This window comes from Saccostrea echinata, unplaced genomic scaffold, assembly GCF_033153115.1.
Source record: "Saccostrea echinata isolate AGI-Se365-2 ecotype Australia unplaced genomic scaffold, CSIRO_AGI_Sech_v1 ptg000012l, whole genome shotgun sequence".
NCBI lineage: Eukaryota > Metazoa > Mollusca > Bivalvia > Ostreida > Ostreidae > Saccostrea > Saccostrea echinata.
The window spans coordinates 17,042,721-17,069,626 of NW_026889761.1; the positions used below are offsets into that span (position 1 = coordinate 17,042,721).

The 26,906-nt window shown below is 32.3% G+C and overlaps 1 protein-coding gene across 1 annotated transcript; it reads left to right on the forward strand.

Annotated features, from left to right (window-relative positions):
* Positions 1 to 1,288: 1,288 nt before the first annotated feature.
* On the forward strand, positions 1,289 to 25,423 carry LOC133185088 (tyrosine-protein phosphatase 10D-like). The gene is made up of 16 exons (XM_061320145.1): positions 1,289 to 1,339; positions 4,419 to 4,608; positions 4,690 to 4,824; positions 4,914 to 5,031; positions 5,154 to 5,221; positions 5,304 to 5,406; positions 5,557 to 5,646; positions 15,790 to 15,871; positions 18,433 to 18,523; positions 20,665 to 20,741; positions 20,905 to 21,039; positions 21,174 to 21,299; positions 21,869 to 22,026; positions 22,371 to 22,506; positions 23,576 to 23,678; positions 24,728 to 25,423. The coding sequence occupies exons 1-16, from the start codon at positions 1,289 to 1,291 to the stop codon at positions 24,745 to 24,747; spliced, it is 1,683 nt and encodes a 560-aa protein (XP_061176129.1). The 3' UTR covers positions 24,748 to 25,423.
* Positions 25,424 to 26,906: the final 1,483 nt, after the last annotated feature.

A 26,906-nucleotide genomic window follows, 5' to 3' on the forward strand; every position in this document is an offset into this window, starting at 1 on the left:
ATGCTTGCATCGATCAGTTAGCTATCATTCTCAGTCAATTGAAAACTAATTTTGTATTAAATTCATATATTAAGATTGGCACGCATAACGCTTTCTTTAAAAAGAATTATTGACACTGGCGTTTCAATTCTCAAATAATTTTCTTATGTAAATACGTTCAGTTTTATTTCTATTATGCACAATACGCTATTACATGTACTTTTTTAATCGAGAAAATTTACTTGTATATGAACTTTTTTACTTTGTATATATACGTAGGATTTAATAATACATCGTGTGTTATTGAGGGATTGGACGCGTACTGGAACTATTCTTTGGAGGTGAAAGCATACACTGGAAATTTTGATCCTGCAATTTCCACCTCTGAAGTCCGGACTAAACAAAGTGGTAAGTTATGGACAAAATAATATTCTTGTTTTAACAATGCATGTTTAGAGATAATAATAATAATATATATATAAGTTCTGGTCTGTCTTTTTCCTTACAGCTCCAGGTAAAGTTGTATTCTTTTCCGTGAAACAGGACACGAATGTAACCGCCAAAACTAATGTTATTATAAAGTGGAAGCCACCTATAAAAAGAGATCTCAATGGGGTTATACAAAAGTATTTCATTCAATTCTGGTATCCACAAAGTAAAAGGATGGTAAGAAAATAATATGATAAAAGATAATTTTTTAAGTATGCCTTTGAGATAAATAGATAATAGATTTTCGTACAATAGATAGTAAAGGGTTAATTTATATATAAGAAAGATTTTCCAGAAACCACAACATACCCTGTTAAACTTAAATAATTATTTTTTTCCAGAAATTGACTTAATAAAATATTCTTGGTGTTTGACAGTTGAATGCATATAGTGGGAAAAATAATTCAGCTGAAATTGAAGTGGAGCCTGAGAAAAACTATACATTTGAGGTTAATATCGGAAGGTTCTGGAACAGTATCAGTATAAAAATGTATTTAATTTTGTTGTAAAGGTAGATTTCTAGGCTAGGATTCTCAAGAATCAATGAGCTATTTTAAATCATATTTGATATAATTTTCCTACCAAATGAAACATGGTTGATATTTAATATACTTGTTAAAACAAAGCAAAATCAAATTTTACTGTCGTTAATATATATATTTTGATTTATTTCAAATACAACTCTACTTTAAGTGATCTCAATTTAAGCGATCAAAAGATAAGCTAATGGGTTGCAGCTCATTACCATTATTGTTCTTTCAGATTTTTTTAAGTATGATCTCGTATTTATTATTTCAGATATTTGCTATGACAATTGAAAATGCGACACAAGAGTTTTACTTTAGTCGAAGTTTACTCATTAAACCTGGTGGTAAGTCATTTTGTTTCAATTCGTTCAAATGACTCCATACGACAATAATAAAAGGAAAAATGTTGAAAAAATGTTGAAATAGCAATATGTATCTAAAAAAAACTTCTTTTAGAATAGTGTGGATTCATATTTGTTCAGATATGGCTTATGGAGAACTCGAGAGAAAAAATGGGATCAAAAATGACATAACAGGGCACTATGTATAAGAAAAGAAAGTGAATTATATAATGTGAATTATTTATCTCTTTTTAAAAAAGATTCTTAAGACCAGAACAACCACAACTGAATAAGTTAACAAACAAGCATCCTCAAGTAGTATATTATTTTCAAGTTTTTTTTTCCAATCATGCCTTCTATACGCCCGGTCCAAAAACAGGGCTAAAACATTCCTTAGCAAGAAAATCAGCACATTTTATCTGTTTTTTGTAAAATTGAACAATTTTAACGTCTTTAAAACAAGTAGTTAATGTTTTCTCAGAATTAAATTTTACCATACGTTTTGTTAATGGCGGTGTGAAAAACGATACACACATGAGAAGCAACAGGATATTTTCTTATACAGCAAATACTAGTACCTTGTAATTTAACAGCTTTGACAAAAGTGTGTTGAACTTGCTAAGAAAGCTCTAAAAACCTGAAAAAATCTCTCTCTCTCTCTCTCTTGTGTCCATGTCAAAGTAGTATATGACATTATTATAATTTGCATTTCCATGTAAAGGGAAGCTTGATGAAGATAGAGATACCTCTGATTTATAATTCATCTGAATCTAAGGTTAGAATGAATTTTTGTGATCATTTTTGTCTGTTGTCTGTCTGTCTACCCGTCTGTCTGTCTGTCTGTCTGTTAACTTTCAAATGCTTGACTTCTATTTCAGAGCCACTGGATCATTTAAACCAAACTTGCTAAATAGTATTGTTGTTTTAAGGGGGCACAAATTTGTTCAAAAAAAGAAAAGATTATATAGATAATCAAGAAAAGGTAAAAATAAAGTGGTTGTCTTTAAAAGTTTCTCCAGTTTCTCAAGAACCAAGGGCAAGGTATTATATCAATTTTATGTGAAGTTTTCTGAAATAATGTAATTAAAGTTCACATTATATATGGACCACATGGATAGGTTCGGGCCACAATAACAAACGTTTATTGAGGAATACATCTGTGAGTAGCCTGGCGGTTTAAAAATTTATCGTACTGAGAACGTGCTCTTGATTAAGCAATTAAGTTGGGATTGTGGAATATTACTACATAGATAAGAAAAGTTGGAGACGGACAAGTTAAAATCATCTCGTTTATAATACAATTTAGTTTTTAGTTGGCACTATCGTCTATAGTCAGTACAAAATCCAAGTATGAAAAGATCTGGCAGACTCTGTGGAGTCTTTCATCTTTGAGTTCATTTGAATATATCGAGTCGACATATTAAAGGTGTGTGTGCGTGTTGTTTAACATCCCTCTCGAGAATTTTTCACTCATTTCGTAAGTTCTATGGTCGATACAATGACCTTGTCAGCAAATACAATTTATCATTGAGTCAAATGCTGACTGACGTTTTTCACACTAATTGTTAGGCCATTATTTACACACTGAATTGTCGACGGATTTTTCCATTATTTCGCGATCATGACAAGGAGCACACGGCGGGTGTAACCGGTCGGCAGGGGATGCTCACTCCTCCATGGCACCTGATCCCACCTCTGATGTTTGGAGGTCCGTGTTTGCTCTGCTCCTATTTTGTATTGATTAATGGACTTTTGAGCTTGAATACTGTTCGTTATCGCCATATATTTCATATGGAAACGCCACCACTTGCCGATGGAGAGCTGCAAATTTTGTCCTATAATCGGCACTTACGGCCATTGAGCAGTGAAGGATCTTTTTCGTGCCAGCACCTACTGTGACACAGGACCTCGGTTTATAGGGTCTCATCCGAAGGACCGGTCTCCACGTCCCACAGTGGGATTCGAACCCGCGAAGTAAGGATCAACTCCTTACTCCTCGACTCTAGAGCAGAGGCTCTAACCACTGCGTCACGCGGGCGACACATATTAAAGGAGGTTATGATTGTTAATTTATAAAACGTCGTCGATATATCTAAATGTCGAGTTGAAGGCCACAACAAGTGTTTTCTTCTAATAAAATCTGCTACATAGGAATAAAAAAAAACAGGTCGACTAATCAAGGAGTACAATTAGTGCCCATCGAAATTCTAACATTTTGTTGGAAGACTGGTCTCTAAAGACTACATAAATGTTGTCAATGAGGAACTCCAGCATCTTTTTGATATCAACTTCAGTGTACTCGTGTTGAGTCAGAGCGATTTTTAACAAAGAAGTTATGTTGATGACCAGTAAACATCCGACAATTCATGAGTGCTGTTCTTACTGAAGAAGGAGTTGTCGATGCTAAGTGATATTTATACATGTATGTAAACATTATCATGTACAATAGATTGAAGTTCGCTTAAATCATGGTCCCTATGATAGGATCGTGGAACAATAAGAGTATTTTACATCTGAATGGAAAAAAATCTTTAAATCTTCTTCCCAACACAAGCAATGCAATCATCAGTCATTTAATTACGCAGACATTCTCAAGTCATGCAGATCCAAGTTTTTTTCAAATTATGACCTCCGGGGATAGAGTGGAGCTACTATAAGAGAACATATTTTTACATGAAAACATGTAGAAATCTTTAAGAATTTTCTCAAGAACAGCAAAGGCATTATTAATCACATTAATACTAGTATGTTAGCATCCGTTAGTAGTTATGATTTAAGTTGTGCAATTCATTGCCCCTGGATTAAGATTAAGCTACTAAACGGAATCAGAATTTAACAAAGGAGTATATTGGACAAGTTTACTTGTAAAGACCAGCAATGTCTGGTTTAGTCATATCAATATGCAAGCATCCTCAGTTAGACCAAATTCAAGTTTGTTTAAAGATTCGCCGCCGGGTCAGTTCGATATCTTAAAAGGAATCGGTTTTACATGGAGATAATAAGAAACTAGATTGTAGAGAAATCATGTGTGCAATGTGGGTGACCCTTTTTTATTTAAGGAATTGAAAAGAAGATAAATAAGGTATTTTTTTTTAAAGCACCGCTTCCCTTCCCTCCTCAAAAGAATCCCCTGATTCAAAAGGGCCCGTCTGTGTCTGACGACCAAAAACAAATTTCTGTGGCATTTAGTCGACTTGCACTGTGTGATGAGAGAAATGGAAAGATTAGACAATGGTTTGTCATCGTCTCAAAAGAATCAAAAGAATCAGCAAGTAAGTGATTAGAGGGTAATTTTTATCACATATTGTTAGAATATTTGTTTCTTTTTTATTGAACTACTTTTCTCGTTATAGATAAATTTTATGGATCGAAGAAGAAATACATGGATTTCATTAAAATTAATTATAAAACCTGGAGGGATGTGTATGAAAAGGATGAAAGCCACACTTATGTAGCATCAGATTCCTGGCAACCAAACTGTGATGAAAGTAGAGTAATAATATTTCATTTACACTGAAATAGTTCTTTTTAGTCAAATTATCATACACTTTAATGGACAACAATATTTTTAATAAAGGTAAACGAAAGAGAAGAAGTGTAGAAAAAACCATCGCATTTACCCTTGGATCAGATGGAGAATGTTCTAATCCTCGCAAATATTGTAATGGTGTTCTAGAGCCAGGAAAAACATATCGGTATCAGTTTTATGATAGAATCATTGTCTGATCTATCTTGTTTGATTTAACTGCATAAGAGCAAGTTTAATAATTTTCAAATATTTCTTCCATTACATCAATAAATCATTCCTCTCTTTAAGGGTGCGATTTGCGACATGTACTGAAGAAGGGTGTCTGGAATCAGAATACTCAAGTCCATTCACCACGGGTAAGATTCTCCTGAACATGAGAAAGGAGATGATATGGACATCATTTTGTTCTATACATATATAAATATTTATTTATTTTAGCTCCAAACAACGTACCAGTTATTGCCGGGTCAGTTACTGCTGTTGTCCTTGCTCTTATTGTTGTAATATTAGTCATTGTATTCCTTAAAAGGAGAGGGAAAGGGTATGTTTAAGATACCGAACTATTTTACATATACATAACTGATATTCATAACCCTGGAAATTTCTTGAATTGTAATGTACATATTGTGATGAGATGACAAAAAGTAAGACAAAAAAGCTCTTATATTTGACTTTTTTCATCATTTTGCAGGCCATTTAAAGAAATAAGTAATGGTGAATCCGGACAAGAAAATGAGGGGTTTTCTGCTGTAGAAATGACCACCACATCTAAGCCACCTAAGTAAGATTTCGACTAATATTGATATGATGAAGGTTAATTACTTTTTTAAATTCTAAAATAAATATTACAAAATTAAATCAAAGCAAACACGCAGATAATTTTGTTACGTATTTATTTGAATATATTTGTAAAATCGAAAACGCACAATAATTATTTATTTAAAGTTGTTGATATGTTAACACAATGTCCCGGGATATTAAATCAGCTTCCAGATTAATATTCGAGCTAATTGAATCCTTGATTACATATTGAACAGTGAAATACTTTAATATATTTAATATAATATTTACCCTCCAACACTATAATACATTATTCACTAACTATATTATGATGTAGTTCATGCGTCGTTACTGTGATCCATGTACCTTATTTACTATAATTCTCTGCTCTTGAGTATTCATGGAATAATGCTCGTACAATTCGAAAGATCATAACTTCGAAAGGGATATGCACTGTACTACATTGTAATACAGATATACGAGTAATAATGCTTTTAGAATATATAGCGACATGTCAACTTTTGATAAAAAAAAAATCTAAAAATTGATTTCCATAGTATTAAAAAAATTGTTTATTTGGAAAAACTTTGATTCTATGATTTACTATTGATACATTATGACTCCCTTTTATCAAGATATATTGGCAAAACGTTTGAACTGTTTTACCATAATGATTATAGACTAAAATTTATTCTATAAAACTAAAACTAGGTAACTTTGAAAAAAAGTATCTTTTAAAATCGCTCTTTGATGTATAAGTACAGTAATATGATCTCTCCTAAATTCTGAGGTTATTTTCTCTTATTAGATAGTACAAATCTTGCGATAGGAAGAACCTTTTATATAGAGTGTTTGTGTTCTAAGATTAACTTAAATTTACATCAGGTACTTTTTAAGGTAAAAAAAAAATCTTAAGTTGAATTGCTCAGGTACTAGTTATTAAAAGATTTACACTTTTGATGTTTGATGGTGAATAATGGCCATGGCAGCACTACAATTTTCAGTTATCAACAATTACAATTATTTACTGGTTACAATCGTAACCAAGATAACCGAATCAAGTTCTTTGGACGATTTTGGCAACCCAAATGGCAAATGGCAAATACATGTAGATGAAAATACACAAGAAATAGGCAAATATAGAAATGAATATGAAATATCCAATTTGCAAATGAAGTTGCTAAACAACATATAAAATATAAAAAAAATTACAACTTGAAATGGCAAAGTGCGTCTTTTTAAAAAGGAAATGGAAATACCTACGATTCAAATAAAAGACGAAAAATCGGGGAAATACTAACGATCCGATAATCCCAAATAAGGGCCTCTCTAATAACGTGATTTTATTTTCAGCAATTAAATCGAACTGCTAAGGCCTAGAATCTTTCATTTATTTTGAACTGCGAAAGTAATTCATATATACGTATCAAAGAATATCTCAAAAAATCTATTTTCTTACTTAACATCATGACTGATGAAAACAATATACTGCTCCACTAATTCGTAGCCTACTTACTTATAAAAATTACCGTAGTTACTTTTATCTTTTTTGTGTGATAACATACGAAACAAAATAAATGGCTGAAAAATTCGATAACTGATAAAATTTTTCCTTTTTTGTGCCTAAAGCATTTAGTCTGGTCATATTACTTCTTGACAAAATTGTTTAGAAAAGGAGCAGTCTTGACATTCTGAGCCTCATGTTTTCTTGTATTACCTGATTAGAGTGTTGACTGCCAAAAATAAAGCAAGTGTGTCAAAGAAGCTTGTTGCACGGACTTATTTTTATACTAATTTTTAAAAGCATCTACAATTCCAATAATGTTTGTTTATTAACGTATTACAAGAAGCAATTGAGATAAGGGTGAATTTAAAAAAAAAAAGAAGCTAATTCAGAGAATCTGTGTCCCCCGCTTAGGGAAAAAAGAAGAGCATGCGCAGTTCGGGGGGGGGGGGTCGGACCCCCCCCCCCTCTGGATTTGTAGAATTATTATATGTATATTGAAGCAAATAAAAAATGCCAATATGGATATAAATATTTGATTGCTTATTCTTTAATATGTGTATAGAAGATTCTTTTTAATATTTAGAATATTTATCACACTGTAATAATGATTTCATGAGTTTGCACACGCCATACGTCATAACTTTCTCATTTCACATGTTGAATAGTATCATCTATAAATAAAAAAAAAACCCATTTCAAAAAAATTGTCCGGGATTTGAACCCGGGCCTCTCGCTTGCTAAGCAAGCATCATATCCCTAGACCACGGAGGCACTTGATTATACAGCAAATTATTTCAAAAGGGTAGTGTCAAAAGTCAGTAATGATAATGTTGTAAGAGTTATGCTTCTTTGACTATGTAACAAGAAGTTGATCTACTCATTTCCATAATATGACTTAACTCATATTGAGTTAAGTCTGATTAAATGCAAATATTAGGTCACATATAATGTTTATATTCAAGTTCGATATTGTCAAAATTTTACACAATACATGTTGTCTGATTTAGCCTTTACTAAACAGTTCTAATACATGTAATTAGAATATAAAATAGGCGGACAACCTGTATTATACGTAATAACTCTCCACATGCCCCTGTCACGGCCAGGAACACGTTAAGTTCCCAGACAGTACCGTTGTCAGAAACCTTTAAAGTTAAGCACTGAAACTGGTTCGTTGTCATGAACATACAGGTGAGGTTATGATAAAATCCGTCCGGTGTCATGCAAAAGATACAAGAATTAATACATAATGCCTAAATTTTAACATTTTTGACAAATTCTAAGAATAAATTTGAATTTTGGGAAACAGATACAACATTCAGTATTCCATACAAAGATTAATGTATTTGATATCCACAATACATTTTGCGGAGTTTTGATTGGCGATCACATGCCCATGTGTGAAGCCATGATCGTGAGCTGGAAAATTATATATTTCTTATATTTAATTCATCGAAATGGTTCTTTTATTTTAAAATATGAAGAGAAACTTCATTTTCAATGTATTAGGCAACTGACAGCCTTTTGTATAGCTAACATGTTTTAAGAAATCGCAGTTTATAAGCAAAAAGTCCGTTGCCAGTACGTTAAGTTTATCTGGTCCGGTGTCATTTTTCTTAACATGTAAGTAAATCAATAAAATGCAACAGAAATGATCAAATATATGCTTTATTTTAAAAAAATACAAAGCATATTACAAATATATTTGAATCTCAGAGTCGTCTTAAAGCAGCTCACACCAATGTGCTAACTATTCAGCGATGTTTTTTCAATTCATTTTCTCTTAGGAACCTGCATCCTAGCTAGTATGCAAACATATACAATTCCTCATCAGTATAACAAAATTAAAATGTTATGCTTAGGTCACATGCCGATGGTCGGGCGGCCAAATTACTGTCGTATTCTCGGCTGAAAAAAACATGATCGGCCGACACTAGTATCGGGCGACACAGAGTAGTCACATTAATTCCAGGGAACACCGATACCTTTAAAAGTAAAAATATTCATAAGTTGGCCAACCGTCGCCCGATCATCGTTCGCCAGGCCGCAGTTTGATTTTCATCTTCGGCCGGCAGTTTTACGAAAACTCAATTCCTAAATGTCGACCGACTGACGACCGACTTTAAAAACTGTATGCCGATGGTCGGCCTATGATCGAAGGTTCGTGGACGGACTATTCAATGAGTGCTTCAATTGAATCGGCCACAGACGCAAAAAATAAATAATTAAATAAATAAATAAAAAATAACTTGACCCGACTGACATGCATAAAATTGGTCGGCCGACGAAAAAAAAAAATCGGGCAAGACAACGGCCGATAATATGAAACTTATGTGGAAGCATCCTCAGGTAATGTTTGTTCAAATCATGACTCCGGGGGTAGAATGGGGCCACAGTGGGCTATCAAAATTTTACATAGGATAATATAGGAAAAATCTTTGAAAATCTTCTCAAGAACAGCAAAGCCATTATTGGTCATATTTATGGAAGCATCCTCAGGTAGTGTAGATTCAAATTTATTCAAATCAAAGTTTAACATAGGAATACATAGGGGAAATCATTAAAAATCTTATTCTCAAGAACAGCAGAAACGTGATTGGTCATCATAAAATAAAAGCATCCTCAGGTAATGTAGATTCAAATTTGTTCAAATCATGATCCCACAGAGGGGCCAATCAGGGGATCATAGTTAAAGAAAGGGCTATAAATGATATATCAATAAAAATTTCTTCTTTAGAAAACAAAGCCATTATTAGTCATATTAGTTCAAAAGCATCTTTTGGTGGTGTAGATTCAAGTTTGTTCATGCAAATCATACCCCTCCCGCACTTTAACATTTAAAGAGGCTGGGGGGTTGTGGCCATTTTTAGACTATATTGATCTCCTTTAGAAGAAGAGCTCCATATGAAGATATAGAAAATGATCAAATTTTAAAACTAAAATTTTTGAAATTTTTCTTTGCCAAATGATAGTTGACAGCTTAAGATATATCTAAAAAAAAAAATTAAGTTAAATCTGGTGGTTAATTTGTTGTTAATTTGTTGACCCCCCAGCCTCCTTAAACTTTTGAATACTGAACTGATTTCTGCTATTTCCGATCCAAAGTGCACAGGTGAGCGATGTAGCCCATGGGCCTCTTGTTTTTGGTGGATTTGTAAATGTAATTGGTGTGTAAATCACATTGACGTATCTCGTATGCTTATTCATGCAGCGTGATTCTGACGGTACATTTTGTCGTCCTATTCAGATTGTCGCCGGCGACAATGTGTACATAAACTCACTGAGCATATTGTCGTCCATTTAAGAAATGAATTTAATTTTTGGAGATTCATGAGGACATGAACTACGACGCTTCACGCCGGCATATTTCATGAAGCGCGTTAGCGCTTCATAATAAATATGCCGGCGTGAAGCGTTGTATTTCATGTACCTCATGAATTTTCAAAAATTAAATTCATTTCTTATATTTACATTATTTTTCTGGTGAGTTGCCACAATTCAACTGTCATTTTTAAAGCAAAACAGTTTGCACTATAGTTTTGACGTCAAGTACGGTATTATGACGTAACAATAGAGATATTCATACTCATCCATGGTAGTTCATGAGAAAATGAACAGTCTTCTAATTTGCAAAGAATCTTAAGGAAAATGTATTGGAAATGTAAATATTAGTACATGTCGCATGACAATGCATGGCAATGTAGATATGACTAATCATTGCTTTGCTGTTGTTGAGAAGAAAAAGTTTAAAGAATTTTCCTATATATTCCTGTGTAAAACTTTGATCGCCCTTTGTGGCCCCAACCTAGGCCCGGGGGTCATAATTAAAAGAAACTTGAATCTACACTACTTGAGGATGCTTCCATATAAACATCGCTAATCACGGACCTACTGCTGTTCTCAATATTTGATCCAAAAATTTCAAGACGGAGAAAGGGGGGGGGGGGGCGGTTCAGATTTTTTTTTGACAAGCCAAAAAAAAAAATCGTTTGTGTGTGAAGAAGTGTTACTGTATAAGTTAAGTATATTATTTAATCATGAAATTTTACCTGTGGACAAAATTGAGAGTATATACAGGTTTAAAAAACCAGAATTTACAAAGGCAAAGAAAATGAAAAATCAAACGGAGGGGGCAGGGTGGGATAGGGATCGGGAAGGGGGTGGGGTGCGCCGGTGCTAGATCCGCCTTTGATTCTTGAGAAGATTTTAAAAGTTTTTGTATATCCTATATTCCAACGGAAAACTTTTATCACCAATTGTGGCCCCACCCTACCTATGGGGGTCATGATTTGAACAAAATTGATTTTTTTTTGTTTGCTTGTTTGTTGTTTTAATATCCCACTTGCCGGTGGAGGGCGAGAAATTTAGACCTATTCTCGGAACCCAATGAAAAGTGTGGGATCTTTTTAGTGTCAGAATCTAAAAAATTAAAAGTACGCTTAATGTGTGTACTTTCACATAAGTATCATCTCTTCTGATCCAGAAGTTCTCGAGAAGAAAATTTTGAAAGAATTATTCTTAAATATTCTATTAAAACTTTGATCACCTATTATAGCCCCACCCTGGCCTTTCCCAGACATGATCTGAATAAAAAAAAATCTACACTTTATAATAAAGCTTTCACATAAGTTTCAACTTTTCTGACACAATGGTTCTTGAGAAAATTATATAAAGATGTTACTAAATTTTCACTAATTAACTAATAACTTGTAACATCTAAATTTTCACTAATTCTTAACTATACATGTACTTTCTTGAAAGAGGTCATGAGGTCATAACTTGACTCCCTTTATCCACGTTTGCTTCCTGGTAGGTTTGGTTGAAATTGAAATTGGCCAGTAGTTCCTGAAAAGAAGCTGAAAATGTGAAAAGTTTGCCGACAGACAGACGGACGACACAAGAAATGTGATCAGAAAAGCTCACTAGAGCTATCAGTTCAGGTGAAATATGTCAATCCCTACACCAATTATATCGACACTCGTATGAGAATTAAGCAAAAAAAAAATGTATTCCAGATAACATTTCTACTGAACAAATAACTTTCAATCTCATATCCATGTATGTATAACGAGAAAAAAAAAGAATAGACTGATTTTTTCCAGATATCTCAAGAATTACGGTATTCTGACATATCAAAGTCATGGAAATCAATGGTGGACACAATTTTCTGAGCAACACCATTTCTCCCTCAGTATTTTCTCTGTGTATGTGTGTCAATCTCTCTCCATCTCTCTCTTCACGATCTCAGTAAATATTCAACACAATATATCGGCGACAAAATGTGCCAATGGTCACAGTACATATTGTCACCGACGACGAAACGCGCCGATGCTTGACTGTACAGTTTGTCTTCCATTACGCAGGAGGAAAAAAGGCTCGTCTCGGTACACATTGTCGCCGTCGACAATATTTATCGATGGACGACGATATGTGCAGTCATGGTAGGTACATTTTGTCGCCGACGACAATAAATACAAAACGACAATATGTACCGTCACACCCCTCTTTTTGATGGCATGCTTAACGATACCTAAAACAACATAAGATCGTAATGTATACAATACAGTAGCGACAACGGACCGATGACAACGGACTGAATTTTCGTATCTTGTCATGACAACGGACAAAAATTGAAATAAATCAAAATTTTCAGTTTTAATTTGTTCTCAATTTTTCTGTGAAGGCTTACAACATGTCTTGATACTGTCTGCACCAATTGGTGTGTATATTATATTCTATTTACGAAAAATATCACATCTCAGTAGGAAAACGAATCAAATCCACAAGTGATTTCAACAGAGTTAATGTCGCCAACGCAAACTCTTCTTTTATTACTTGTTTTTAACGGCTGAAATTCATACAGCACCAAATAGGGTGTCAGCCCTGTTTCCCATTGCAATTTCAGACATTGTTATAGATAATTTAACTTGGAAAAATAAAAAACTTCTTACAGCCTGTCTTCTCAAGTCATGACACCGGACGGATTTTATCATAACCTCACCTGTATGTTCATGACAACGAACCAGTTTCAGTGCTTAACTTTTAAGGTTTCTGACAACGGTACTGTCTAGGAACTTAACGTGTTCCTGGCCGTGCCTGTGCTAAAAATAGTGCCAAGCGACTTTTAATATACAATAGATAAATAAAAAAAACGGGGCGGGACACTTTGAAAGGGGCGAGAGATGCCATAGGGAGTTATGGTATAAAATTTTTTTTTGCAAAAGCTCAAAAGCTTTTTGAGATATCGCCCGGAAACGAAAGTGTTACACACAGACGGAATTTGTGAATTTACGACCTTGAACTTTGACCTTTTGACCTCAAAATCAACAGAGGGCTTCCTTAGGCCACAGGGAGTTATCTAAAATTTCATTGCAAAAGCTTAAAGAATTTGCGAGATATCGCGAGGAAACGAAAGTGTTAAAACAGACAGAATTTATGAATTTATGACCTTGACCTTTGACCTTTTGACCTCAAAATTAATAGGGTTCTTCTTTAGTCCATAGGGAGTTGCTATGCAAAATTTAATTGCGAAAGATCAAAGGGTTCTCGAGATAATGCGCGGAAACGAAAGTGTTACAGACAGACAGAAATACAGACGGACGGACAGACTGACGGACGGACAGACAGACCCAAATTAATATCCCCCACTTTTAGTGAAAGCGGGGGACAAAAAATAACTAAACAACTATTTATCAACCTGCACTAAAAATACAGGCAATGGGAATAAATTTTCTATGTCTCAGCATATGTCTTTAGATAGTGTCTAAATACCTGCCAAATACCTCATCGATATCTCAATTCACAAAAAAAGTTATGCCCACAAATGATGCTAAAAATGTCAAAAGTGCAACATCTTTCTGAGACATTTTAAGAAATTCAATATTTTTTTAAGATCTGTGAAGTAGTTACTTTTTTGACATAAATGTCTTTCAGTTTTTAAAAATAGATGTTTTTTGGCAATGCTACATTTTTCTGTTGCACTCACGACATTGTATGTATTTTTCTTTTCAACATCAGCCATGACAACAACTTGGTCAAACAAAAAGTTGCTACAGTCTACATTTTAAGCTCAATATTATCAGGAAGGTCTTTATTTCCAACATAAACCACTGACCGAATTTTCGACAAAACTTTCACACAAGGTTTATAAAAGTTCAAGCAATCATAATTATGATATCATTTTTGTTTTATATAACACATTCAGCATTTAGCACATTTTTTTCACAGTGAGTATCAAGAATTGAAATGATGATGAACAAATAAATGTCTCCCCCGCATTTGCAAACGTCCTCTTCTATGGCAACTGCCAAATTGTTACTATCATGAATTTTTAAGGTATTTTTTATTAAGAAAATTCAACAACCTTATATAGTTTCATCTGTAATTTTCAATCAATTCTATTTAAAAAATAAATTAAATATAAGAAATTCCACGCACTTTTGGATCAACCCTCGTATTTGACATAAATAGGGAATAATACAAGATATGAAGCCAAGTTTAAATATTTTCACGTGTTTTAATTATGAAGTATTGGACTATAAATATTGCACATCTTCGTTACTACTTGATTTTGCCATCATTTTAGGAAATTTTGAGTTCCATGGTTTAATTTTTTAATTTTACTGCAGTCAAGAGTGCAACTAAACTGTTCTTTAATTATTGATCTTCATCTATCTTTACTAAAAAAATAATTGAAAACAAATGTTTGATACTATTTGATGTTCAAAACATTATGTCTATAAACTAATTACAGACATTTTACAGTCAATTCAGAGAATAGTTTTCATCACTGAACACATATTTTCAAATACAATGTATATTACACATTGCAAATAATCATGTTTTGAAGTCTGAAAATATGAAAACCTTACCATAAATGATAAAGAAATATCAATATGACGAACTGATTTACAAAGTAAGAATGGGTTATTGTGTGTTATACTTTTTAAAACAATGTTTAAAAAAAAAACACATAGCAGATGTCAGGAGTTCAACACAACAATGTAAAATAAGTTCACTTCAAAATCTAGTATTTTTTGTAAGAAAACTTGTACATCAAAATTCTGTTTTGATTTAGATTTAAGGAATTGACTTCAATGGACAAAAGAGTGATTTTGGGGGAATTCTGTTGTTTCATATTTCTTTTATAAATAAATATCAAAACTTTTCAATCCAGAATTGAAAAAAATAATGTAAAATAACAATTAAAAAAATCAAGTTTTTCCCTTGAATACAAGAGAAGAGACTAAAGCAGGTTTAGATCTAATCATTTATATCCCTGATATCATTTTGAAGCATAAAAAAACTATAATTTCTTTTGATTGTGCATTTTGGAATGTCTTAGGATTTAGTGATATTTTCTTCTTCTTTTTTTAAGTTTTACTTTCTTTTTATCCAATTGTCTATTCTATTGCAACTTCAGGAATTTAAACTAGAATGCATGTACAGTATGATGATATAATTGAAAAAAAATGTTATGGGTAGTTGAATTTTTTCAAAAAAGTTCAATTTGGTGGTCATTATCTTTAAATTCACACATAAACAACATATACATATACAATATTTAATGATTTAGACGTTATTAGAAATCAACAATGCCTGTAGAGTAATGATTTATCGAAAATTGAATACTTGTAGGGCTGTTGGAATAGCTGATTTTGCCAATTATGTTCAGAAAATGCACGCTGACAGCAACCTTTTATTTTCACAGGAGTACAAGGTAATCTATAAAAACAGATATTGCTATGTTACTTATTTATGTTAACTCAGAAGACTGAGACTTCAGGCTGACCTAGTGCGTGCATGTTTGATGCGATATAAAAAAAAAAAATAAGCATATCAATTATTTGAGCTCTATACTTTCTAAGGTCAGAAGAAGTAATGCATTGGTAAAGTGTCAATATTTCTTAATTTCTGAGAAAGTACTCATAATCGTCTATTTTCTACAGTTTTTGTCCGATTAAAAAATATTTGTTGACGTGAAGACTATATAAAGGTGCATGATCCCGAGTATCGATAAGTTTCGTACTTTTACTTGAGGGGATGAAGGACTCATGGTCACATGACTCTGTTTAACAACGTCATAGTCTCCTTTTATATAAGTGCACAATGTGTAAACCATCAGTTTTTGTATAAATTTTTGACAATTTATTTTTAATTACCATCTTATGTATATATATAAAAAATTAAAAGTAACATTCTTGTAAACATTAACAAGTTATGAAATAGATTCATCCACTCCTCTGTTTCCCTAAACTGTGCGTCCAACAAGTCGGTGACGTCATACACGATCTATTAGCACAGCAAGATCATACTAGGTGAATACATGGGCGGTTTATTATGTAAAACAGGTTATAATCAGTATATGGTGAAATAGTTTGAGAAACTGGGAACACAAAAACTATTTTTGCATGACTGATGATGAGAATCTTATGTAGGTATATCTTATTTCGCTTATTTAGCTTATGTGTGACGTCATAGTTGGTTTTTCCCGTACTCGAGAAATGTAAACATGACCCGTTTTTGTCATGCTTCTGTCTTCTTTTTAAAACTATATCCTTTGCAATATTAAGGTCAGCTTCACCATTCGAAATTTTTACAGTTAATCAATAATATGAAGTACTTGCACTTCAACATAAATTTAAAAATATTTAATGATAAAATTTTTGGCAAATGAAGTTTTTTTTTTTTTTTTTTGGGGGGGGGGGGGGTTAAGTTGTCTTTAAAAAGTACGTTATTTTCCCTATCCAGATGCAGTTTGATGGAAGTATCTTGCTTTTTCAAATTTTAAACTTGATTCATACTCTGAAAAATTTTGAAAGGTACATGATCGCTTACATATTTTTTATCCATTCATAAAAAAAATCCCATTATGGACAGCGTAATGGGCCTGAAAACATTGAGAATTAAAACTCCACTTAGATACTGTAGGACATAGTATTTGTCAATCAATATCTCCAAAATAAGGAAGAAACCTAATGATGTAACTGCTTTAAGATATGCGGGGCATACTTAATTCGAAATATACAAAATCTGAAAAAAAAAATGAATGACAAGTAATTTTTTCAGCTCAAGTTCCTTCTTCACTTAAAAACCTTATGTTGTTACTTTGTTAAAAACATCATTATCTCAAAGTGGGCATTTCTGTGCAAATAAACTTATTAAAATGCCTAAGGACTATTCCTATTATACAGAGAAGGCTAAAACTTATTGTCTAATGCATACTTTGTACTCACTGCATGATATAGCCTTCATATTATGACGTCATTGTTTTTTACTGCAAAACATTATAAAGGACATCAAAAAACAAGAATCGGCGCAAGGGCATGCTCTATTTTATTTATTTTTAGAAGCAAAATATTCCAAGGATTGCATGTATTGCTGCACAAATATCAACAGCTCAGATGTTTAATTATCATTTGTAAAGTTTTAAGTTGAAACAGGGTTAAATTGTACAGTCTTCTATAAATTTTCTTAAATCCTGATCAAATGAGAAAATGCCTAGGATTTGTGCAGCAGTTTTATTTATCTTTAGAGTATTCTTCTTAGCATTATACAATTTTTATGTAAAATTAAACAGGATAATCCCTTGCACTGAATCTATTTTGTTGATGTGTTTTATCACCTCCAGTAGGTAAGAACAATGACGTCATAATATGTACTGGCTATAACGTCTCGTGGGTAGTAAGTATGTATAAGATAATAAATCAAAACTTTTTTTAAATAATACATTTACCTTTTATGCGTTTTTATTAGCTCATTTGCATAGAAACGCCAATACCTAGCCCTAACTCACATGTGGATGATTGACAAGTTAAAATTTTAGGAGCAGGTCCATTCTAAAGTATTTATAGCGTTTGCCTTGATAGACAACATTCATTTAGGTGGGTGCATAAAAATATAAAAAATTCTACATTGTACAACGCAACACAGTCTACCTGTATATTAAGTTATATTGAAATCAGACCTAAAATACGAGAGAAAGGCTTTTGAAAGAATTTCAAATATATTTCTATTTTCAATATTCTTGGCAACAACCTTCATTGAAATCAAAAAGTGATACACAGAAATAAATATCTTGTTTTAGTCTATATATAGTTGTAAGCCAAATTGTGTTGAGATACAGATTTAGACTTCCTAATTGATGTTTTGTTTACCTACATGTTCATGATTTACCAATATTATTATTATGTATGTTAATTTTTAAGACAATGACATCTGAACTCTTTATGAATAAAGAGTGATTGGCAAATACAATTTTTGATGTACAAATTATTCCAGTTATTAAAGGAAACTTGTCCAGCTCATACAACTAAAGCTGCTGAAATTCAAGTAAACAGGATCAAAAATAGATATACCAATATCCTGGCCTGTGAGTATAACTTATCAGAATCATTTCTTTTACATGTTTGACTATATTGCTGAATCAATCTGTACTGTATTATTGTTCTTCTGAATTGTTACATACAGTAATATGCAAGACAAACATGTTGTATTTTTTTAAATGTTGCAATTTTATATTATACTGAAACACACGATGAACATTTTGTTTTCTTTTCAAAATTATCTAAATGTTACACGGAATTGAAATTTTTAACTTAAGTCTGTCATCAGCTTATGGTATTGTTACCTAAGATTAATCACTGTTCGTTATCTTCTCCTCTTTCATATGTATTTATTTTCAGGTGAGGTAGATAACTTCAATAATGAACCAAAATTCTCTCTCTCTCTCTCTCTCTCTCTCTCTCTCTCTCTCTCTCTGGTATGAACAATTCAATTAGGGGGAAAATGTATGTATTTACTCCTGTTGGGCTGAATTTGATACAGCATTCCTGTTGAATAAAGGTTATTGTTGGAACTAACCTTTTATATTGCTTTGATAAAAGGTATGTTTGCTTATGGTTATTCTATAGGCTAAAATAAACTAGAGTGCTGCAAGGAACGCATGCTACCTCCTAGCTCCATTAAAGATGTAAAAAAAAAATTCTAAGAGCGAACAGTTGTTTATTTGCTACAAGCATTATAGTTCATGCTTTGTGGCAACACACTTTGAAAATATTAAGCAGTTTAAAAAAAATTTCGAAGTGCGTTAAAATTGGGACAAAATCAACGCGCTTTATAAAAAGAATTCAAATTGCGTTAAATTTGGAACAAAATCAACGCACTTTGAATTTTTTTTCAAAGTACGTTAAGATTGTATATCAACATTTTTTTTTACCATGGAGACACATAACGAACTTTGAAAAATATTTATAAAGAAAAATTCTGCACGTAGATTTTAGTGATAGATAACATTATTTCATATTTCTTTCGAAAAACTGATGAATTGATCTACCTTCATCGAGAACGATAAAACAACTTGAAGGTCCCTCAGCCTAACTCTTTATTTTTCCTACCCAAATATATGCATTTACATAACTGGTAGGACATTGATGTACTTTCTCTCAATTAAAAAATAAAACACGCTTTTACATTAAAAAAGAAAGGCTCAGGGGCCATATCGCGGATCTAAGCAACAACAGCCAACTGACTATTCTTTGGCGAAAGAAGCTTTACAAATTCGAATACAATGCAAATAAAAAAATGTATAAAAAAAATTTCATACCTCTTTATACTATTCAAATAACTGTAAAAAAAAAATAATAGATAGTAATAATAAAGAAATAATGGAACCGCGGCGAGAATTTATAAATGCTATTTATCCAAACCTTACCTCTTAAAGATTAAAACGACATTTGTTAAGTTAAACAGTCCGAAGTATTTATTGCAAAGTAGGTCAAAGGTCAAGGTAAAGGCACCAGTAACGCTGGCATTTTTCTTTCAAAAGATAACAAACAGTGCACTTTAAGAAAAATAGCTAAATAGCTTAAATGTCAAAAATCTGCTGTATATCGGCACAATGAACTATTTTCGAAAGTAGGTCAAAGGTCAAGTTCAAAGGCCACTAGGTTGGTTACCATAGTATTTGACAAAAGTCATAGTGCTAAGCATAATATATGCAAAATTTCAAATCCATACCTCTTATATTCTCGAGATATAAGGTGTGACAGAAAGATAGACAGCAGATAGACAGACGAAGGTAAGTGAACCCTAATTGTCGCTCTGTTGTTCAGCAAGCAAGCGACACAAAAAAATACAGTATCTGGCATTATTAGTAAAATACAAAGAAAACGAACAGTATTCAAGCTCAAAAGTCTAATGAAACAATATAAATTGTATGCAGGGCAAGCATGGGCCTCTAAAAAGATTAGAGGTGGGATCAGGTGCCATGGAGGATCAAGCATCCTCTGTCGACTCATCATACCCGAAGTGTGCTCTAAATCTTAATCGGTGAATCCTTAGACAATTAGCTAACGAGGCATCGCTAGACTTATTAAGGGTGTAAATAATAGATTCAGTTTATAAACATAATTAAATCTGGGATTTAATCCTTCCTTTTGAATCTTGTTTTTTTTTAATTTCATTTGGAACAAATTCAATATTTTATTACCAGTTTGTTGTTTACATTGACAGACGATCACAGCAGAGTGAAACTTCTACCAACAGAAGATGACGAAGGGTCTGATTACATTAACGCCAATTATATACCGGTATTTATTTGATTTCCATTTTATTTAAACAAAGATCTATTAAATAAATTATACTAAGAATGTGGATTTAAGTTTAACGAATACCTGGAAGAAAAGATTTGGTAAAAAAAAAAGTGTGTGAATTTTGAAATTAATAGTTTATAAACCATATTCTGTAATTTAGGGTTTCAGCTCCCAGAGGGAATACATTGCTACGCAAGGGCCTCTACCCTTTACCCGTGACGAATTTTGGCGGATGATTTGGGAACAGAATGTCAGTATTGTTGTTATGCTGACACAGCTGGTTGAGAGAGGACGCGTAAGATTTAAATCTCTTGTTTCTCCCTTTTTTACTGTTCTATCATTTGAAATACCATATCTTGCTGATATTATCACAGAGAAACTATTTAGAGTAATTGAAGTTATATAAACTGTAAACCTAATATTTAATAGAGAAAGTGCGATATATATTGGCCTGAAACGACGAGGGAACCAGTGTACTACGGAGACCTTGTGGTGGAAACTGAATCAGAATCCACTCTCCCCGACTATGTCCTGCGTGTGATGTCTGTAAAACTAGTAAGTGTATACATGTACTATATTTTCATATATCATTTTGGAAAACTGTGGCTTTATTGTTGTAAATTGCACTCTTTTTGAAATTTTATTCAAAGGGTGATCGTACAAGAAAGGTTAAACAGCTTCATTATCTGAAGTGGCCAGATATGGGTTGTCCAGAAACCACTTGGCTGCTCCTAAATTTTGTCGGGGCTACACGTTTATATTTGCCCCATAATGACCCTGGTCCGATAGTAGTTCACTGCAGGTAAAACTAATATACCCCAAAGATGTACCCTTGTAATATTAGCATGATTGTTGACTGGTATATGGAATGGGTTTTAGTTACTTGCACAGCAGACTATATCCACGTGAGCAATCATTTATAGCATGTAAAGAGGGATATCATCATTATATACAGCCTTTAGCAAATGTTTGTAAAGCAAGAGCATGCAAGGATGTGTATTTTTGTTACAATATATGTATTTGTAAAATCATACGTTTTATTCTTTCCCAAGATCTTTTGAAATTATTATTAAGAATAACTAATTGCATGATGCATATAACGACACTATGTGCATTTTCTACAGGGAGACAGCAGAAAAACAGTTAAACACTTCTCGTATTTAGCATGGCCTGATATGGGTATTCCTGAAACATCTGAAACCATGCTTAAATTTACAAAGGAGGTTAGGAGTCATCTTCCTCCTCTTACAACAAATAGAGGACCTCTTGTTGTACATTGCAGGTAATCTGAAGTATTAAAAATTCTCATTACTTATTTTGCATGTAGAGGTTTGTTATCAATTAAGTACATATATATCAATATAGCATTCATATTAAACCCAAAAAATCATTTTTAAATGAACGATGATTTTGAAATCTCAAAAGTACACATTATTTTTTTCCCCTTTCTTCTTCTTCTTCTTTTGTTACTTTAACACTTTTGAAACATGTATTTCTAAGCAAATAAATAATAGTAGGCAAAATTCAAAATTTGGACAAGTAATATAAATCTAAAGTTGTTATGGACATTTCTACTGAATTTTATTTGTTCAAGTGAATACATATATATGATTTCCTCTATCTTAGTGCTGGAGTGGGACGTACCGGTACATTTATTGCCGTTGATTATTTGATGCAACACGTGACTTCCAGTGACGTTGTGGATATCTATAACTATGTTATGAAAATGCGAAACAATCGACCAAACATGGTTCAAACAGAGGTATTGATATTAAGTTCTAATCTGTAAATTAATTTGTTATACATATAAAATTATCTATTTTTCTGTGAATAGTAATATTACTTGACTGCGCTTCCAATGTAGTTTTCTACATATATCCTTCCTCTCAAACCTATTGTATTGTATTTAGGATAATGGATATCTATATTGAAGATTCATATTTTGAAGGGAAAAAAAACAAAACATTAAAAAACATGGTATTCTTATGATATGGGGGAAAATCTAATTCTTAAGAAATTAGATTAGGCATTTTGACTACTTCGTGTCAATAGCAAAGTTTCCATTTAGTTATGAAGCAAGTTTCCTAGATTGTTATCAAATGATTACACATATAGAATATTACAGTGTGACAATAGGATAATAATATATCAATCTGAGGGGGAAAACACAAATCTGTGAAAAAAAGAAATAGGATGCTTGTGATACCTCATCATCGGAAATCCACTGGCCGGGGTTTCTGATGATGGCGATACCTATTCAAGGGCAAAAATATCTTTTGATAATGCTCTATAGTAAAAATATGTGTAATGAGAATATATAGAGGATATTCAATGTTTTGTAGTTGGATATGGAATTTATTTCACGAATGGGATGGGATTTTTTTTTATATATTTTCACGAGTGGGAAGCACAAGTGAAAATATAAAAAAAAATCCTGTCTCACGAGTGAAATAAATTCCATATCCAACTATAAAACATTGGATTTTCTATTTATTACATAAACACAATGTAATAGGCTGTGACGTCATAGTTGAGCAGTTGAGACGTCATGGCTTAGCAGTTGAAAAATGACAAGACATTGAAACATGGATTTTAGCAACATATTTAGGAAGAAATTGGCAGTTTTAGTCTCTGTCAAATGGTTTAGTTACGATCTCAATCTTATTGCAGGCCAGAAATTATATTTTACCTACTTTGATATCCTTTCACACTGAGAGAGAATATCACTTTTGGTATCCTTTCACACTGTGAGAGAATATCACTTTTATTCAATGAATAAATCACAGTATTTCACTGTTGAAAATGTAATAATTTTTATTATACAAATCAAGGACCAGTACATTTTCATTCATGACTGTATCAGAGACTACGTCAACAGAAGTGACGAGGACAGTGACGAGGAAAATGAAGAGGGCGAGGAGGATCGAGGAAATCGTAAGTCTGTTTGTACAGAGACTGTAATTCAGAATTTGTGGGATGTTAGAGTATGGGTGTGGTAATCTATTGTTTTAAGAATACCCAGTCCAAAAAGTCAGTTACTCCTCGGGTAAAATTTTGAGCAAATTTTAAGAAATACCATGATCTAGTTGCAGTTCCACTGATCAGTTTTCTTGGTACATTGTAATTTGTCTACTTCTGTATTGTTTTTCCTGGAATATGAGAAAAACCTCTGCCTTACGTTTATTTCAATACATCATTTCATATATAGTAAATATAGATGACAGAAAATGGTTAGGTTCAGGATTTGCCTCAACAATAGCTCCCATTTTTATTAAAGTCTTAATTATTAATTGACCTACAATTTTAGTTTCTACTGAATTAAATCTAGGTTCATACCAAATAAATTTTGTTATTACTACATCATCTATAAATGCTATTCTACAGTTTTCAACTATTTATAGTATATTTTTATCTGATGTAACTTTTTCTATTTATTTGGAAAAATCTATGCAATGACTTCACGACTTCGGCCAAAGTAATAAAACCTTTGATCATAGAGGTTTTTTAATATATACTAGTATTTCTATTATTAGTTTTTGGTTCTGGAGATATGATATTCCAGTTGGTTCTGATCTTCCATTATTTTCATTTTAAATTAGATCTGAACATTAGTCTTCATTCATTCCATTTCTAAACAAGTCTGTAATTTTTGCAGTTCAAGTTCTCGTTTATTCTCACATAAAGCTCTTCTTTTGTTCTTGCTGGTAAAATTTCATTTCATTGAAAATGTTCTCTGTCCAACTGATTACTCTTTTTTTTCCCAAGAATCATTATCTAAAATTACAACATATCATCAGAAAGCAGAATGTTATTTCGTCGTATGCTGTTATTATTCAAAAATCCACTTCACTGATGTTGCACATGCGAACTAATTATGACAAAATGGAATTCATAATAGGACGTTCAATTTGTTTTATTATTATTTATTTATTTATGTATGTATTTATCTACTATAATTTACATTCTCTTGCCTTTATTTTCAGCTATATATGCCAACATGTAGGGAAATCATTTTGAAATGTTGTGCTACACTGGTGTGAATGAAGAGCATACAATCAGCATTTTTTATAAACGATTTTTTAAAAATATGTTTGACAAACTTGTATCCTGATATTTTTTTCTTTCTTGGATATAACTACATGTATGTTTTTATCTACATTGACATTTATTTCTATTCATTAATAATATTTTTCAGGTAAAGATTCAACTTTTTATGGTATTTTAGATTTATTTTTGTTTTCATGTCAAGCTTAATTATTCATTCATTTTTAATTTATAGTTTTGTATATTTATCGTCAATGATCAAGTAAATAATATATTGGAAGATAGGAACACAATATTTGTATTAGTATATATGTTAAAGAAAGTGTCTGCCTTTTCAATAAAATTCTAAAATGCAGGACTTTTCATCACAAAATATGTATTAATTTTATAAATCTACAGTATATATAGATTTGTAGAATTTATTTTTCACTGTAACTTTTCATGTAAATGTTGAAACCATGAACAAGCTTCAGCAATGTGATGTATTTTCGCCATGCATAATACACAAATTTTACTACATGCATGTATAATTTCTGTCACATGGTAAAAACGTCTGAGGTTGTTGATTATTTTCTGCTATATTTTCTGTTAATTTTCATTTTCTTCCTTATTAGTGTTTTAGATATAAATATCGATTGAGACATTTTAGATTTGAATTTCATAGTAATAAGGATGTTTTATCAATGAAATTATAAATCCATTTCGATAAGAAATTAGGTTTTAAACACATTATTTTATATATGTACATCACTATTACATTTATCATATGCACAATAAAAATACTCTCTATTTTAGATCAATTCCATTCTTAATACAAATTTTAAATCAGATAGGTTTATATAGATTTATTTTACATTTGGTATTATTTTTTTTTTTTCAGATCGGTTTCACTTAGAATAACTAATGCTTTGTGATTTTTTTTTTCTGCAGAAATTACCGCAATTTATGAGAGATATGCAAAAAGCGATCAGTTGATCATAAAATTTATACCTCATATGTGCATGTATCTAACATATTTTTTTTATACTGAAATCAGCAAATTAAATTACGTCCAACCTTTCATTTGTGTTGTTTGTCAGTAAGATGTCGTTGTAAACTGACTTACTGCATCCTTTGTTGGAATCTCTAATCGAATCACTTTATTCACTTCTCAGTATTTTTATACCCCCGCTCCGAAGGAGAGGAGGGTATACTGTTTTACCTTTGTGTGTCTATCTGTCTGTCTGTCTGTGTGTGTGTGTGTGTGTCTGTCTGTCCGTAACAAATTTTTCGTCGCAGTTTTCTCAGCAACTACTCATTGCAGGTGCTTGAATTTTTATCACACTCTTTGTTTAGGCATGCAATATGGTGGGATTTATTTTTGTATGAATCCGATGTCAACTTCCTGTTTATCCGTGCGTCTGTCCATACCATACATCACAAATTTTCGTCACAGTTTTCTCAGCTACTAATTATCGCAGATGTTTGAAATTGTAACACACTCTTTGTTTAGGCATGCCATATGGTGGATTTTATTTTTGTACGAATCCGATGTCAACTTCCTATTCATCCTTGTGTTTGTCCGTACCATACATCACAAATTTTCGTCACAGTTTTCTCAGCAACTTACTTTCTTAGCAATTTTATCACACTCTCTATTTAGGCATGCCATATGGTGGAATTCATTTTTGTGCGAATCCGTGGTCAACTTCCTGTTTATCCGTACATCTGTCTGTACCATACATAGCAAATTTTCATCGCAGTTTTCTAAGCAACTACTCATCGCAGATGCTTGAAATTTAACAAACTATTTGTTTAGGCATGCCATATGGTGGGATTTATTTTTGATCCGATGTCAACTTCCTGTTTATCCATGCTTAGAGTGTATATTCACATCAGAGCGGGGGTATTACTAGTGAGCATTGGCTCACAGACTTCTTGTTCTTTCAGTCATATGCCATCTAAGTCAGCAATGAACAATAATATATTTTTTCTCTTCAACACTGTGTACAGTTGAAAAATACAGAGGCGATACCGCATCTTGTAACTTACTATCTATTGATATTTCTGATGCACCAAAAAATACTGTTTTGAAAAGTTTAAATAGAAATCCTACCTTCCACCTGTATCGTAAGCTTT

Coding starts and splice junctions, on each gene's coding strand:
- LOC133185088 (XM_061320145.1), top strand. CDS start 1,289: ATGCGACACAAGAGTTTTACTTTAGTCGAAGTTTACTCATTAAACCTG. Junction 20,742..20,904: donor TTAACGCCAATTATATACCG/GTATTTATTTGA, acceptor TCTGTAATTTAG/GGTTTCAGCTCCCAGAGGGA. Junction 22,027..22,370: donor CCTCTTGTTGTACATTGCAG/GTAATCTGAAGT, acceptor CCTCTATCTTAG/TGCTGGAGTGGGACGTACCG.